Raw genomic sequence first — 18,088 nt, forward strand, 5'->3', positions numbered from 1 at the left:
GTAACAATTGGTTGTGCGTTTTTCTAATGTGACTGTGCTGTGACCACAACAAAGCAACAAAAGACTTCCAGACATGTACACAAGACATATGTTTTCTCTACACAGGGGGGCTGGTTTCACACATTCAAACAGAAAAAGCTGAAATGGCACACTGAGTCTCTGATGCGTGACCTCATTTCCACCTTGTATGGGCAACTCAACACCTTATTTTTTCCATCACAGGAAGCTGTGTCAGTAGTACGTAGATTAAGAAACAGATGAAGACAAGACAATGCTCTTTCACTGTGTATTTTAAAAGACCATCAACGATCCCAGTGAAGCTTTTTACACACGTTTAACAATTAATTGAGGATTAACTTGATTTGTGACTGGAAACATGCACGTTGAACCCAGGAACTTGATGTGGACATTGATGCCACTTTTTCTGGCTGGTAAGTACTTACATCTCATTTAATGTTTTATTAAAATGACACAATCTTAAAGGGTGTTAATAAATCCATCTCTTTCAGGTGCTCTTTGCAGTCAGTGGAAAGTGGTGTATCAGCAGCAGCATATCTGTGCAGTGAGAGGCTCGTCTGTTGTCATTCTTTGTTCATTTTACTATGCTGACGAGCTGAGAGGGAAGAGATTCATGTGGGGTATTGTAAAGTCTAATCTTCTCAGTGGTCGCTTCATATCTGGCAGGAACTTGGGAAAGTTCAGCTCAAGATTTCAGTATATTGGTGACAAACGTCACAATTGTTCTTTAAAGATACACCAAGTGGAGCATAATGATGCAGGAAAATATGCCTTCACATTTATAACAAACTCCAAGGAAGGCAAATGGCCTGGTCCATCTGGCTCAACATTAAAGGTTGTTGGTAAGTTTTCTTTCTCATATAGTTGTCAGTCTGCTCCACAATTCAGTCTGTGGAGTTTGAAACTGACGCAGCCCTTTGCTCTTCTAGATTTGAACATTTTGGTGACTAAGCCTGATGGGAACAGAAGAACAAAGGAAGGCGACTCTGTGAATCTGACCTGCATAAACAGCTGTGATGGGGGTAACCTCTCGTCTGCTTTCACCTGGTTTAAGAATGGAGAACTCATAAATGAAGGACCTGTACTTTATTTAAGCAACATGTCCACCGCTACCTCGGGAAGCTACACTTGCTCTCTAGAAGCACACACAGGAACAGCTTCAGGAGTCGTAAATATTGATGTTGAATGTGAGTATTGGACTCAAAATCAACACTTTACAGAATGAGAAAGAAATGAATACAATAAAATTTAGATAACAGAAATTAAATCTGCCATTTTGAGGGTGTGCCACATGATTTTTCTGACAGTAAACAGTCTTCCTTCAGATGGCCCTAAGAACACTTCAGTGTCTGCCAGACCATTGACGGAGGTGTGCGCTGGCAGTAACATCACCCTCGTCTGCAGCAGCCGTGCAAACCCTCCAGTGAAGATCTATACTTGGTTTAAAAGAAATAATGATGATATAATGGATGTCAAACACCAGCCTGTGTTCCTCCCTGGTACTGGTGGTCAGTATTTCTGCAGTGCCACCAACAAACATGGAAGTCAAAACTCCTCTGTTGTGACTGTGACGATCAAACGTAAGTAGATTGATACTGTTTATTACCAGTTGTTTAGTGAATGCAAAATAAACCATGTGTTATATAGAATATACAGAATATTTTTGTCTGTTAAAAACTAATTGACAAGGACATGTGTGGATTAGGGATGTTATGTGAATTAGATCCCAGAGAGGTCAAACAGGAAGTTAGACTCTTATCAACAGTTTTAAAAGAAGTAGTCAGAACATTAAGATTAATTGAATTAATTGCCTTTTTTATGTCACATTGATTTAACACAAAAAACAATCAAACAAGAAAAACAAAAAATCAAGGTATTAAAACTGCTCTAACACGCTGCCTTTGTTTCACAGCATGTTGGATAACATTTACCAGAGATGCACTCATCATTGCTGCTTTTGCTCTGCTTCTGATTGGGACCACTGTTATCGCCATCAAAAGGTAAGCTGTAAGAACCATTTAGATGCTTAACTTAAGTGAAAATATTAGTATTAAGTCCTGCTTTTACATTCTACTTAAGATAAATTAAGATAATCCTTTATTCATCCCACAACAGGGAAATTTGCAACATTACAGCAGCAACGGGAGATTGCAAAAAGGAAGCGTCAGTAGAAAAAAATAAAATACAAAGCAATATATGAATAGGTAAAGTAAGTAAACTGTACAAAAACAGAGAGCAGAATAAGCAAACAGTATAAAACACAAACCAATATCATAAGGAAGCATCAGAAAGAAGCAGAATATGATAAAGAGACAGACTGACTGACTGAATCAGTATAAATATTGCACAGTTTAACAATACTGATATTGTACCTGAGTCATTGTCAGAAGTGAAAAATAAAAGCAAGATATTAAAATAAATAGGCTGAGTGGCAGAATTTATTTTATTGCACGTATAGCTGTTTCACAGTTGCTATACAGATACAGATATTGCACATGAGTGATGACTGATTGTCCGTAGATTTAGTATGTGTGGTCTGAATAGTCTGACAGCAGCAGGAAGGAAGGACATGCAGTATCTCTCCTTGAAACACTGTGGGTGAAGCAGCCTGTCACTGAAGGTATAGTGACCCACTTACTAAAGATGAGTAAAAGTATACAAGTATAAAGTATGTAAGTATTATCAGAGAAATGTATTATGAATAATAAAAAGTAAGTTATTGATTTGTTATTTCTGATAGATGTATTAGCAGCATTTAAATGTTAAATGTTTTTGTGTAAGTTGCGTCAGCCACTAAAAGGTCTGCCTTCTAATTGGATATATATCGAAACTAGATGACACTCACCTCCCAATCATCTACTCATTCATCTACTGCATGAGTAGATTGTTTATATCTATTAATGGATGAGAGGCTTGTGCTCATGACAGTGCGAGATGTAAAAGCAGAGCAGCTGAGCTGTAATGTAAGCTAGCTCAGTGGTGCTAGGTGAGCTAGCCGTAGATGCACACTTCCTTCTGCACGGTGATACAGTTGTCAGGTGGAGACTGGTGGAGAGAAAATAGCTCCTGCATGAAGCAACAAGGTCTGTGGATTACCTTTAGTAAGCAGGTCATGATTTCTGAAAAACAGTTTTTCAAATGTGTTTTTTGGTGCCATATAGTTAAATTAAGTACAGTACTTGAATCAGAAGTGTAAATATAGACAGTGCAGGCAGTATGGTTGCACCAGGGCCGGTGAGGTGGGGGAGGCTGTAGAAAGAGTGGGCCCTCCAACAATGTGGTTCTCATGAGTGATTGCCACCTAAACATTTGCATGTGCTTAAAGAATTCTTATTAAGATTAAGAACATTTGCTATATATGCCCTTAAAAAAAAGGCAAACCTGACTTTGTCATGTTTTTTTTGATTGTAAAATATCCAATAGCATCTATAACAAAATGATATGTCTATTCCAAATAAACTAATAACCTGTTAAAAATTAATTTTTGTTATTTTCTTTGGTGTTTTTTGTCATATACAGATATGCAGTGATGATTGTTGGGTAGTCTGTATGTTGATGTTATCCAATGACAAGTCTCTGATCATGTGACAAGACGATATGTGCACAATAGCGTGCACTATGGCCTGTCGCAACTACCTTACACCACTGACTTATAATATAATGAGAAATATAATGAGTTACTTTCCACCACTGCACCCATCTATCTTAATATTACAGCAGTTTAACATGTCGGTTTCAGATCAGGACTATACACTATAGCCCCTTTTACACTGCCAGATTTTCCGCGAATGTTGGGCTGTTTTGCCGGCAAGCTACAAGCGTTTAGACACACAGAGCTGGATTGGCGAGTTGGTCCAAGGTGCCCAATTTTCCGCTTCGTATGGTAGACATATTGGCGGAACCCTTTTAGTTTAAACAGACCAAAGTGGCCTTCCGCAACGGGAGGGGCTGTTGAAGACTTGTGGGAGGAGCTGTTGATGACGCCGCACGTGCGACCCACTGGCGGTGGATAAACAGGAAACAGCTGATAGCAGGAATTAGCGAGCAGCTAGTAGCAAGAGGGAAACGCAAACCTGACAGACACTGTAAAGATGAGCAACTGGGGAGACAAGGAATTGCGCACCCTCCTTGCTCTCGCCAATGAAGAGGCCATTAACCGTCAGATGACGGAGGTGGTGATGAACGGGCCGACTTACGAGAGAATCGCTGAAGGACTGACTAGCAACGGCTTCCCTCCCACGTCACTGTTTACGTCACACGTTGAGCTACATGTTTTGTTACTTGCTCACGCCCCCCATTGCCCCAAAAAAGGCGCATTCTGTATAAACAAAAGTAGGCAGGTGGCATTTTGCTGCACTCCCCGATTTTGTTTTTATACTCCCAATGCTGAAAAAAGACTAACTGGGCTTTCCTGTAAATTTGTACAATTCCTGTCTAAAAGGGGCTAATAGCTGTGTCTCAATTCAGGAGCTGCAGCCTTGGAAGGCTGCATTTGAAGACCAATTGCATCACATCAGCATGACCATGACTGTCCCATTTCATAGGCTCCTTCAAATGCAGCTGAGAAATGCAGCTGTCTTTCCCAGAATTTGGAGGACGCCATGGATGAATCCTTCGTGGCCCAGCCTATCCCAAGATGCATTGGTGGCGATTACATATTAAGTTAACTAACTTAGTTAATTGTTGTTAGCATTACTATTAGCTAAAAGCACACAGCTAATACAATCCTAATTTTATAATTTAACCTGAAAACAGTCCTCCATCAGCCTGAAATATATCAAACAGCTGCGACTCCGGCGGTTAATCATGTCCTCAAGTATTAAATTTAAGAAAATACATATAACAGCAACTTCTGGGTCCATGATTTAGGGCTAGCTGATTTACTAGCTTATTCCTTCTTGCGTCAAGCGCAGCTGGTTGCTATGTGACAGTAATGTGAATTGGTCGGGGCAAGAACAACTGGTGATGCACCCAGGATATCCTTCACAGACCAGACCGACTCATTTCGGAGACCGTTTGGTTTGGCTGATGCGGTCTTCAAAGGACGTGGCCGATGTGGACTGTGAAGGCTGCATCTTTCATTGGCTGCAGCCCCTGAATTGAGACGCAGCTATTGCCCTCAAACCTCACGGACTGCATTTTTTAATCTGCGTAATATTGCGAAAATTAGGCCTATCCTGACCCGAAAAGATGCAGAAAAATTGGTCCACGCTTTTGTTACCTCAAGGCTGGATTACTGTAACTCTCTATTATCTGGTAGCTCTAGTAAGTCCTTAAAAACTCTCCAGCTAATTCAGAATGCAGCAGCACGTGTACTAACAGGAACTAAGAAACGAGATCATATTTCTCCTGTTTTAGCTTCTCTGCACTGGCTCCCTGTAAAATCCAGAATTGAATTTAAAATCCTACTGTTAACTTATAAAGCTCTAAATGGTCAAGCTCCGTCATATCTTAGAGAGCTCATAGTGCCATATTATCCCACCAGAACTCTGCGCTCTGCGAACGCAGGGTTACTCGTGGTCCCTAAAGTCTCCAAAAGTAGATCAGGAGCCAGAGCCTTCAGCTATCAGGCTCCAGTCTGCGGCCGTTAGTGGCCCTTTTGGTAAGGAATCGGAACCAGGGCAAGTGAGACAGGATCCGGAATTCGATGGATGTGCCTTTCCGTAAAAATAAAAGCACCAAGCTAATAAAAATGCAGTGAAACTTTTAATTTAAAAAATATAATTTACAAGAAAAGCCCCAAGCCATTAAGTTAATCGATTTTCTTACACTCCTCATCACCCCAAATCGATGGTGCGCCAGAATTTAAAGTTTTACTATGGTGAACACTTTTAGTTTGGTGAATTTGGTGAATACCGCATCCGCTCCCTAGACCGGAACCAGAATCCAGACAAAATTCAGAGTGAATAGACACCAGGCTCTTCACTTGAAGAGCCTGGTGACGTGAGGCTAATCAGGCTCCTCTCCTGTGGAATCATCTTCCTGTTACGGTCCGGGAGGCAGACACCGTCTCCACATTTAAGACTAGACTTAAGACTTTCCTCTTTGATAAAGCTTATAGTTAGGGCTGGCTCAGGCTTGCCCTGTACCAGCCCCTAGTTAGGCTGACTTAGGCCTAGTCTGCCGGAGGACCCCCTTATAATACACTGGGCACCTTCTCTCCTTCTCTCTCTCTCTCTCGTATCCTATTACTGCATCTTGCTAACTCGGCCATTCTGGATGTCACTAACTCGGCTTCTTCTCCGGAGCCTTTGTGCTCCACTGTCTCTCAGATTAACTCATACCGCAGCGGTGCCTGGACAGCGTGACATGTGTGGTTGTGCTGCTGCCGTGGTCCTGCCAGATGCCTCCTGCTGCTGCTGTTATCATTAGTCATACTTCTACTGTTATTATACACATATGATTATTGTCACATATGTATACTATCAGATATTAATATATTATTATTAATTTCATATTATTACTTTCATTAATGTTGTTGTAAGCTACTGTCATTACCGTCTGTCCTGCATCTCTCTCTGTCTCTCTGTCTCTCTCTGTCTCATTGTGTCATACGGTTTACTGTTAATTTATTATGTTGATCTGTTCTGTACGACATCTATTGCATGTCTGTCCGTCCTGGAAGAGGGATCCCTCCTCAGTTGCTCTTCCTGAGGTTTCTACCATTTTTTTTCCCCTGTTAAAGGGGTTTTTTTGGGGAGTTTTTCCTTATCCGCTGTGAGGGTCCAAAGGAGAGAGGGTCGTATGCTGTAAAGCCCTGTGAGGCAAATTGTGATTTGTGATATTGGGCTTTATAAATAAAATTGATTGATTGAGATTAACTCACGTCCTTGTTACAGCCCACTGGTGTCATATGAGTCCTGTCAGCAAAACACACTGTGGATCAAAAGCATCTTCTTGCTTTCGCTAAACATGCTCTGATCATAGCTGTCAAGTCTCCCGTTTTGGCCGGGAAACTACCGTAAAAAAGGCACCGAAAAATTTCCCTTATTTTCAAATCCAAAACTTGACAGGTATGGCTCTGATGTGGCAGATTTTATCACAGACCACAAATATAATCCTTGTAATCATTCACTGCTCATGAGTCCATTCATTGTCTTATACCAATGATCATGTCATGATTCTACTTATTATTTCAGACTCCACAAAAAAAGAAGGTGGGCTCCAAATACAGACTTTGAGGAGGAAGACACCCAGGTGACCTTTTCGTGCCATACATTTTATACAGAACTCTGTAGTCTATATCACAATTAGAGCTGCCAGTTGCACAGAGGTTGCCTACAGATGATTAAAACAGGTGAAAGGCAAATCAAACCCACATCCGTAAGTTCCTGCTGACTGACAGATACCATGATGGGCGTCAGATAAGAGAAGACAGGCTGTTCTTTTTGTGCGAGTGAAACAGGAACTCACAATAGGCACATAAAGGCAAAATCTGATGTTAATCTTGGGTTGTTTCTTCACGATGGTATGCAGGATGCAGACTACGTCAACTGGCTCAACTATGACAGTCAATCACAAGAGGGAAATCAGCGTGAGGGAGAAACAACAGAAGTCGTCTATACAGCTGTGTACTTCAACAAGAAAAGAAAGTCAAACATGTGAGATATTTTTACACTTCATGTCATCCATTGTGTCACACATGTTGCATTTGAGGCACATGTACTGATTGACTGTATCACTTGCAGGGAGCAGCAGATGGACGACCATAATGATGTCATTTACATCACAGTGTGCAGGTAAAGCTCAGGAAAGACTTGCTGATTGAAAGAATGATTACATCTCAAGTGCAAACTTTTTGCCTCTCTTTTTCAGGAACCAACCGCCAAACCCTTCATATGTTGAGCCTCCCTAATGAAGCTCAGCGTAAGTTCAATCAGGAATATCCATTCACAATTCTCTCTCTATCCAACTGCCACCACTTCCTCCAATCAGCTGACTATGGGCGTCCTCTCTCCTAGTTAGCCAATCAAACTTCCACAATCTCCGTCAGTCATTCATATTGCTGCTGCCAAACTTTAACTCTGTTCTCCTCTCTGCTCCTGTCAGCTGTCATTTTAGGCGGAATCATCACACCCTCCTCCACCCCATTCACCTCCAGTCACCTTATCCAGAGCCCAGGATGAGCTCATCTTATAATATAAAACAGCCCGCTCCTCTTCACATCCAGATCCTCAGCTCCATCTTCATCTCATCTCACTATTACCACCACCAGCGTCTAGACTCCACAGGGGGGTTCCCTAATCTACTACGTCTTTCCCGCCCCCCTGGAATATACGTCATCACAATGGGGTCTAATCGCCAAAGACATTTCACATTTCTCATACTTATTTGCACATGTAAATAAATATTCTTGTCTCTTAGAACGAGTCTCTGCTGATTGAAATGAGTGTGTCATAGTGTCTCAGCCCGTTCTCGTTCCCACGTCATCAAATTCTGAGTCTTTGTCATGCCCTTTTAATTGTAATTCAGGAGGTGTTAGTTGTTGAGGGCTGGTGAATGGATGTCTTCTGCTAGGTTGATCTGGGAGGATGTACTGGAAATTGCACAGAGTCAGACTCACCCGAGGTGATGACAGGCCCCCCAGACGGTACCTAGAGTGAGATATGGGAGAGGTATGCACCAGATTGAATAAGAAAAGATGTGGGGAGAGGGGAAGAGAGGATGAAGGAATGTTGGCAGGGATGAGGTTGGGAGGATGATGGATGAAGGAAAGGGAAAGGGAGGGTGGGTCAAGAAATCTACAGCAAGCAGAGCATGATGGGTTGACCAGGTATACATAGGTGTGGCAGGTAATTAGAGGTGTGGTTGAGGCGTGGCCCTGCTCCTAAACCTAAGGTAACAAACTAACTTCATTTGTGGTCTTGTGGGTGAAAGTCTTGTTTCGTTTGACCCATCCACCTCCCTTACCTACTGTCCTACATGCACTTTCATGCTCTTTTGCTACATCTGTTGCTTTCAACGTCAAGATGGGTTTACATAAGAGGGAGTTGAAAGCCTGGTGTATCCCATAAAGAAGCTAAAGGGTGTTGATTTCTCACACCAAGGGGCTGACAAAGCATCCATATTTGATGACCGATGGATGAGATTGAGCTGAGTGTTTTGAGGGTATTTGGTTAAATATTTCCTTACATTTTACAAATGTGTGAGATGTAATGCACATGCATTGCAGTAAATATAAATATTTCAATCTAGACAACAAGACAATGACGCACTGGGCCACTTAAACTTTTTAACTAAAAAGAAAAGACACCACCAAGAGTCATTAACCAAAACAGAGTTCAACATAATCTCATATGCAATATATGCATAAGAGATGCCTATAGAGGGTACACATTCACAAAAAGCTTTAAGAGAATTTAATTAAGAAAAGAAATTGGCTTTTGGACAGTAAGTCTGACATCAGCCTCTACTCTTGTACTGTTATGTTAGCTGAGTGTGTAAGAGGGATGCATGTCTTGGCATCAAAAGGTAATCCAATAGGAAATTTAGATAAACACGCTGGAAAGGGAATAAGTGTTTTGTGCATCATTTTGCTGCAGTGATTTTGTTGTTGGTTGTGTGTGTGTGAGAGTTGATGAAACTTATTCCTAGTTCAATACAAAGGAACGACTGTGAGCCTGAGACATGATGCCGTTTGTTGTCTCTTTGTTTCCTTCAGTGTTACAGGAGGGTGACGTCTGCTGGCAAACAAAATGACTATCAAATGATCAAACATACATCAAGGTTTCATCAAAGGGGAAAAAATGATTTGTCTTTACTGCATTTTGTTGTAATTCTTTCACCATGCCTCTGGGTGTGCACGCTCACACGAGCTGTTAAGTTGCCTACTGGTGCTGAGTGTTTTATAAATCACATAAACTCCTGTTTTGTGCTTTTGGCACTGAATGTTCATTTGATGCCTGTAGTCTTTAGTTCCTGAGCTTCTCAAGAGTCTAAAATTGTGTTCCCAGCTGTAAACATACTGACAACTACAATAAGTTACACAGGTTGTAAAAACTGGAAATATGTGAAAGAATAATTAGGTGAGAAACTAAGTGTTATATTGGACAAATGAGAGCATAACAGAAACATTGTTCAGGGAAACGGTAAAACATATTTGCTTGCAGCGGTTTAGTGGTATTTCTTTTAATTGATGCACGAGATACCAGGTCTGCTCACTGCATACAGTAATACATAGAGTGATGCATCTAAGTCTTCACTGCATAATGTTTAAACCCTTAAGTATTCTTCACCAAGAAAATGAGGTGACTTCACTTGTTTCTAGTAATCCTTTAGATAACTGAAAGAAAACTGCACTGCTTTAGTGTCACACTCCTATAACATTGTCGGTCTCATGATGGACAGTATTTAAAAAAGGAGCAAAATCAATTCAGCAGAACCAAAGATGTTTTTTTTTTGTTTTTTTTCCCCCATGCATTCTTCATCTGTTTTAAAACCTTGCACCTACATTACCCACAATGCAACTTGACCACTGACAGTTTAATTGGAAATTTGGGTTTGCTATTGTAGATATAGGTAGCCTCTAGCACGCTATAGCATGGAGCTGCTAGCCTCCAGCAGAGATGAGGAACAGGCTACAGAGGGCTGGTAAACTCACTTCTTCCTAACTCCACAACACCAGAATTCTCTCATGTTTAAACTTGTATTGACTGATTGGTTAATTGATTAATTGATCACTTGCATGCGCCCAACCCTCATGGGTTGACACCTTTAAATCCAAATCCAAAAGTACATGTTATTTTACCACTCCAGTATAGAAACGGAATACTTCTATCCTGGTGCTGGCAATGAAAACTCCACAAAAAAGGTTCCCTTTCTGAGACAAAACAAATGTTTATCATGATCATCCAGCCAAAACAAATCAACATAAATAGAGGTCACTTTACTGAAAAGTACATTTGGTGTGTCTTCATATACAGGACAGCAAAACAAGAAATGAACCTCATTCTCTTCACCTAAATTACACAACAAATTCTGTCCTCCTCCAGTCTCTAAGGCTAATGGTAACGTTCCTGAGTGCAGCTGTGCACATAGGGATCTTTGTCTTTTGTTTAGATTGTACTTCACATAAGACTCCACACTACGCATTCTTCAGCCTCAACAGAGTGCTGCAAGGATGACGTTTTTTTTGGTGGGCTGACTAGGAAGTTAGCGTTGCCACTGTTGCCTCAACAAAAAGCCAGTCGGATTTTTCCATTTTGGATTATTGTAGAAATCAACTCTGTGGCAAACAAAAGTTCATGATACTTACATGTTATATTCAGTGTGATAATCTTCACAAGTAAACCCTACTTTTATGATTTTTGAAGTATAAATACAATTACCAGAATTGACGTTAGGCAATAGCTGTGTTTGGTGTGATGACATTCTGCACTCTCATTTAGCAACTTGACATCAGCCGCCATTTTTAAGAATTCAGTGGTGGGGAATTTACTGATGTAGGCTACTTTGTATTGTGGAACAAAATGTGAAAATATCTTAAGCTTGTGTTAATCATGGACAGTGGTTTGGAGGGTACACACAGGTATACGGGGTATACCCATCTCTTTTTCTGGCTGGTTATAATGTACCCACTTATCAGCCAAAAAGCCAGTGGAATATCTGGGAGAGTGAACCAACTTCTTCCTCAGTAACCTGCACATCTACCTGGTAGTCAGTGGTGGAATTGTTAATTTTTAACGAAGGGGATGCAATATAACTTTGATTTTTTTTGCATGCACACATGATGAAATATGACAGCACAGATGTGCAAAATTAATCAAGATCAAAGAAAAATGGCATGACCTATACCTGCTGCCTTTACAAACACAAATAATGCAGTAGTATTGCTATTGCAATACAGACAAAAACATTTTAGAGTGTAAATAAGAGTAGTTCTGAAATAGCTGTGAAAATTAATCTTAGAGTCACTCTTATCCTATAGACATTTCCTTCACCAGTTATAGTTTCTCCTTACCTGTGAAGCCTTGGGCTGATAATTTGTGTTGCTGTCAGATCCCTGTCCTGATGCCTGCCTGGTTTCTCCCTGTCCCTCTTCTATCTATTGCAATAATATAGATAATAAATGTGCAAAGCAAAATTTATAATAGAATTAAGAATAGTAGCGGTGACATAGCTGTGGAAATTAATCACACACTTGGTCACTTTTATGCTATAGATATTTTCTCTCAGCCAGTTATAATCTCTCCTCACCTGTGACAATCCTGCATGTCATCATCATCCTTGCTGGTCTCTGGTCCACTGTCTCCTCCCTGACCCTGCTCTTTCTATTGTAGCAATAAAGATTAAAAAAATATGTGCAAAGCAATAGTGAGCACAAGTTCTGCGCAGAAATTAAGGAGGAGTGGGTTTAAAACACGTTATCACATGTTAAAAATGAATTGAACGGTTGTAACAGCTATAAAAAAATGCAGGTGACAGAGGGCACAAATACGGGAAGTGCGGGGGATGTGTTCCCTGTGCTCCCCCCCTCAAAATATGTCTGTGCCTGCACACACAGATTCTAGATTAACAAGGGGGATGCTTTTTGGTCAATTTTCTAACAAAGGGGATGGCATCCCCCCTCATTTCGACCACTGCTGGTAGTACACCCACCTCATCAACTACCACTACACCACTCTATGACCAAATCACAGCCATGCTGATATATAGTACAACAGCACTCCCTCTTGTGTGATATTACTTAATTAAAAACCCACTGACTTCACGACAATAGAGCCAGAGGTGCAAAAATGCTCAGTCATTTCTGCATGTTAGGACTCATTCCTTCACCACTTTGCTAACGCTGACTGAATCATCACTTTAGGCAGTTTATCAGACTTTGTTCAGCTTCTTCTGGAGCCAAAAAAACGCTTCATATAACTTTTTTTCACGTATGCAGGAGTTTTCCTAAATACTTAAATGTGTAAAAGTGGTGGACATAGCTAATGTCTTGTGATGTACACAGATATTACAATTTGGTTTTAAGCTCTAAGTTACCAAACGTAAACATGGGAAATGAACAAAACAAACAATTTAGTGCAGTCATTAGTGCAGCAACAGTTTGTTTGTACTGCTTAATGTCAAAGTACCTGTGACTGTGCTTTGCTAACAAGAAAGCAACATCATTATCGCTTGACATATTTCCTCTACGCAGGGCCTGGTTTCATATACCTACCACTCAGGTTCAGATTGAAGCCCTACATTGAGTCTGTGGTGAGACTGACCTGATTTCAGAGTTTGTGAAGCTTTACAAGACAATCCAAAACTTTTTCATACAGGAAGCTTTGCTCAGTAGATCTAGAAGAGAAAAGACGTTGGTAAATTCAAGCAGAACTTTGCTCTCTTAGATATGAACATTTTGTTGACTAAACCTGATGGGAACCTGATGGCTGTGAATCTGACCTGCTTAAACAGATGTGATGGCGGTAACCTTTCATCTGCTTTCTCTGGTTTAAGAATGAAGAACCCATGACTAAAGGATCTGTACTTTATTTAAGCAACAAGTCCTACACAAGCTCTGGAAACTGCATCTGTTCTCTAGAAACACACACAGACACAACTTCAGGAGTTGTAAAAATATTGATGTTGAATGTGAGTATTGGACACAAGGTCAACACTTTACAGAATGACAGGGAAATCTTTATTATTTATATAATGAAAATTAAACCTGCAGCGTGGTGTCTCTGAATGCACTAGACTTTTGTTTTAGAGGACATATCCACCATGAATTGATGCATAAAGATTCAAAGGGTCAAGACTCAAGGGTCAGTCCATGGTCCAGTCTTGTTCTCATAGCCTACATGCTCCCCTAGGGTGATGCCATCCTTCCACATGGTGTTTCTCTCCACTGTTATGCAGATGACACTCAGCTGTACCTCCCTGTTAAACCCACTGACCTCAGCATGCTGAGTTCTCCACAGGACTGTCTTTATGATATCAAAAATTGGGTGTCTTTAAATGTTCTTCAGCTCAGTTCTAAGAAAACAGTGATCCTTGTAATTGGGTCACATCATATCACGAAACAAATACTGCCATCTACTGGTCACCTGTCTCAACACATAAAGCCTGTTGGAAGAAATCTTAGTGTCATGTTTGATAATAATTTATGTTTTGAACAACATGTCACTAATCTTGTCCAATCATGTTTTTATCACCTCAGAAAACCTGCTATAAGAACTATTTTAACTTTCAGAGATACAGAAACTGTCGTACATGCTTTTATCTCTTCATGTTTTGATTATTGCAACAGCCTTTATTCCCGTCTTAATCAAAAAACCTTGCAATGACTTCGGATTGTTCAGAACTCAACTGCAAGGTTTTTAACCAAAACCAAAACTCTTCATGGCCTGGCTCCAAATTATATTTCAGACCTGTTAGTCCTTTATGAAACTCTATGTGCCAGAGGTCTTCTTCTTGTCCCAGAGTCCAGACTGAAAACCAAAGGGGGCAGAGCTTTTGCAATCAGGGCCCCGAGGCTGTCCCAAACCCCCTGCTTTAGATGTCCCCCATGCTGAGACAAAATCTGAGCCCCTGCTTGAAATCTTAAATTTGAAAAAAAAAAAATCATTTTCACTGTTTAAGGGTCATTAATTGAAACTGTCTTTTTTAAATGAGTAGATTATGTCGTGTAACATATTTTGACTTTAACTTGAGCACTTCATTCTTGTGCTCTCGCAAGGCTAACAAGCTAGCAAGTTTGTTATCACACAGAATATTCGACAACATTTAGCAGATGTGGGTTTATCATTGCAACTGTTGCCGTCCTCTGATTGTGACAACTGTTTTTGCCATCGTAAGAGAAGCTACATTTACATCATATCACTTTTATATCTCTCATACAGCAATCACATGATGATGTTTAATAGTCTGTTTGTGTTTCAGACTTGAGAAAATGAAGGACAAAGCCCTAGAGGCTGACTATGAAGAGAGCTTGTAGGTGGCACATTCATTATATCGACTATTTAAAGCTTATTATGGCTCTACTGTGCTCACTGAAGGTGAATTTCAGCTGACATATCTATACTGTATGTATACCGTATTTAGCTGTTGGCAGCACTGAGGTGGTCGACATGTAGAGCAGAGTATTATGAGCAAGTTAAACCCACATGACGAGGCTGTTTTTGTTGTGTGAGTAAAAAGTGCATGGAGTAGTTTACAGTAGAGAAAGAAAGGTAGAACTGAATGTAATAGATGGATATTGTTCTACACTAATTCACCATTTATTATATTCAAAACACAGACTACATCAACTGGCCTGTTTTCGAAATCAGTGTGAAGGAGCACTCATATACGCAAATGCTGACTTGAGACTAAATTGTGTCAGACTGGAGAAAGTCAAACGTGAGATAGTTTTTTAATATTTCACCTATTTTTCAAATAATAATTCATGTTGCATCAGAGGCACATGTACTACAGTAGGTGGACTCTCTTGATGATGACAAAGGTGTGATCTACAGCACAGTGTGCAGGTGAAGCTCTGCGAGCACTCACACATTTCATCAATAATGGCTGTCTCAAGACAGTGCAAATGCTTTATTTCCTTTTTTTATTTTTCATCGAACAACTTATAACAGCCTCCTGTCTAAAACTCCAGCCCCCCAGGATAAACCTACAGAGAGAGAGGGTAAAAAGTGTCTATAATATGTAAAAAAAATCACAGCAAGACTACAGTTAGAAATGGACAGGTTTAATGAACAATCGCCCCCCTTTTTTTCCTTCAATGGAATTAGTAGTATTGTTTTGTTGTACATTTCTTGTGAATTTTTCAGTAGATTATAAATGATAATATGCTGATCTAGTATCCTAGAAGGCAACATCACCATTGAGATGTATTAATTATTGATGAATATGGACATGAAAAGATGTGAAATGTGAATAAGTATGTCGATATTATTGCAAACATCTCCTTTACGTGTGTGTTTTGTGTATTGTCTTTGTGTTACGTGTACTTTAAGGTATATTTTAGTGTTAACAAATTAACTCCAGCCTCAACTCTTTAATAGTAACCTGTTAGATTATGTCGGTAAAGGTAATCTGGTGAAAGACATGCTGGGAATTTGTGTTTTTAAATGACTCATTTACATGTTTGCAATGATTCTGTAAGCTGCACATTGGGAATTCAATAAATGTTTTTAGTGTTTAGGGTGTCACTTAATTCTCTTTTCGTGTCTGAATCAGTGTAGAGGAGCGCCTGTGAGTCAAGAGACCCCACTGACACATTGTCACATGATGCTTTGTTGTCTCTGCTCTTCTCTCAGTGTTATAGGAGGGGAATGGCACCCAAAACAGTAAAAATTTGTGGGAAAACTGCACTCAAAGTGAATGTGAAACAAGTCAACTCATGACTCATTAAGGTTCGGTCATGTTTCTCTCTGTGGATGTGACACTCATTCCTCTTTGACATAGTGTGGGGGAGAGAATGGGAAAGGGGCCCTTGAAAAGCCTGGGATGAAACGTTTGGTTTTGTTTGCAATGTTTTAATTGGCTCACAGAATCAGTGACTTCTTTCAAATCACTTCTTAAAACCCATTTTTATAGACTTGCTTTAATGTGATGTCATCTTCTTATTTCATTTTATTTATATGTTATTTGTTTTATTTATTTTGTTGTTTTATTGCTTAATGTTGTTTCTGGTCTTTATATTTGTTTATTTATTTATATGGATATTTTGCATTTTGCATTTTTTGTCCTCTTGTTTTGACTTTATCTTAACTCTTCCCTAGTTTTGTCTCGATTATATTTAGTAGGACAGTTTGGCTTTCTGTTGCTAAATTGCCTTCTCAGTATCCCGTGTCTGCTTTTGTTTCATTTGTCAAAGCACTTTGGAAACTCTGTTTTTAAAGCTGCTATACAAATTAAGTTATTATTATCATTACTATTTTATTTCTAAATGTTTAATGCCACAATTAAATTAAAATTGGTTCTATATATACATAGGTTGAAAGACTGAATGTTGTAATAAAAAATATGTGGAAGCTCTCTAAGGCCCCTCCCACCCCCTTAAAGGATAAAATGGTTTAATCCACTCCTGCTCTAGGATTCAGCTCTAAACTCAACCAGAGCTGAGTGAGCGGAAGGAAGGAAGGAGGGAAGGAAGAGAAGGAAGGAAGGAAGGAAGGAAGGGAGAGAAGGAAGGAAGGAAGGAAGGAAGGAGAGGAAGAAGGAAGGAAGGAAGGAGAGAAGGAGAGAAAGAAGGAAGGAAAGAGAGAAAGAAAGGAATAAAGAGAGAAAGAAAAGAGGAAAGAGAGAAATAAGGAAGGAAGGAGAGAAAGAGAAAGAAGGAAGGAAGGAGAGAAAGAAAAAGAAGGAAGGAGGGAGAGAGAGAGAAAGAGGGAAAGAGAGAGAAAAAGAGAGAGAGAGAGAGAGAGAGAAAGAAAGAGGGACAGAGAAAGAAAGGAGGAAAGAGAGAAAGAAGGAAGGAAGGAGAGATAGAGAAAAAGAGAGAAAGAAAGGAGGAAAGAGAGAAAGAGGGAAAGAGAAAGAGAGAGAGAGAGAAAGAAATAGGGAAAGAGAGAAAGAATGAAAGAGGGAAAGAGAGAAAGAAGGAAGGAAAGAAGGAAGGAAAGAAGGAAGGAAGGAAAGAGAAAGAAAGGAAAGAGAGAAAGAGAGAGAGAAAGAAGGGAAGAGAGAAGGAAAAAGGGAAAGAAGGAAAGAGAGAAGGAAAGAGGAAAAGAAGGAAAGAGAGAAAGAAAGTAGGAAAGAAAGTAGGAAAGAAAGAAAGAAGGAAAAAGGTGCATGGCAGGGTGGGGGACCCACAGAGACTGCTTACTGATGCCCTGCTCATTTAATGTTTATAAGCTACCTGCAGTCTGAGGGCTGCTGTGAAACGGTGCCCTGATGACAGCACTGATGGTAGCACTGATGATAGTCGAGACGAGGACTGAAACGTTTGCTGCTGTTTTTAGTCACTTTTTATTATTTGCACTTTGAGCACTCTTCTTTTTGTGAACGGATGTCTTAAATAAATTGACTATTTTGGCATTGATCTCAGCCTGTGGACATTTTCGTGGCTGTCCAGCCCAGTTGGTGTGCAGGTGTCTCCTCTGTCATCCTATATAAGCTACCTGCCAGTGAATGCAAGCAGCCA

At 40.1% G+C, this 18,088-nt stretch overlaps 1 protein-coding gene across 1 annotated transcript; it reads left to right on the plus strand.

The window, feature by feature from the left end:
* Positions 1 to 215: 215 nt before the first annotated feature.
* Positions 216 to 8,676, plus strand: LOC117268897 (B-cell receptor CD22-like). Its single transcript, XM_033645646.2, has 10 exons — positions 216 to 431; positions 510 to 860; positions 948 to 1,205; positions 1,344 to 1,598; positions 1,931 to 2,018; positions 7,158 to 7,215; positions 7,495 to 7,619; positions 7,707 to 7,757; positions 7,834 to 7,884; positions 8,068 to 8,676. Exons 1-9 carry the CDS (start codon positions 377 to 379, stop codon positions 7,871 to 7,873), a joined length of 1,281 nt encoding a protein of 426 aa, XP_033501537.1. The 5' UTR covers positions 216 to 376; the 3' UTR covers positions 7,874 to 7,884; positions 8,068 to 8,676.
* Positions 8,677 to 18,088: the final 9,412 nt, after the last annotated feature.

Source organism: Epinephelus lanceolatus, chromosome 18 (assembly GCF_041903045.1).
Source record: "Epinephelus lanceolatus isolate andai-2023 chromosome 18, ASM4190304v1, whole genome shotgun sequence".
NCBI classification, from domain to species: domain Eukaryota; kingdom Metazoa; phylum Chordata; class Actinopteri; order Perciformes; family Serranidae; genus Epinephelus; species Epinephelus lanceolatus.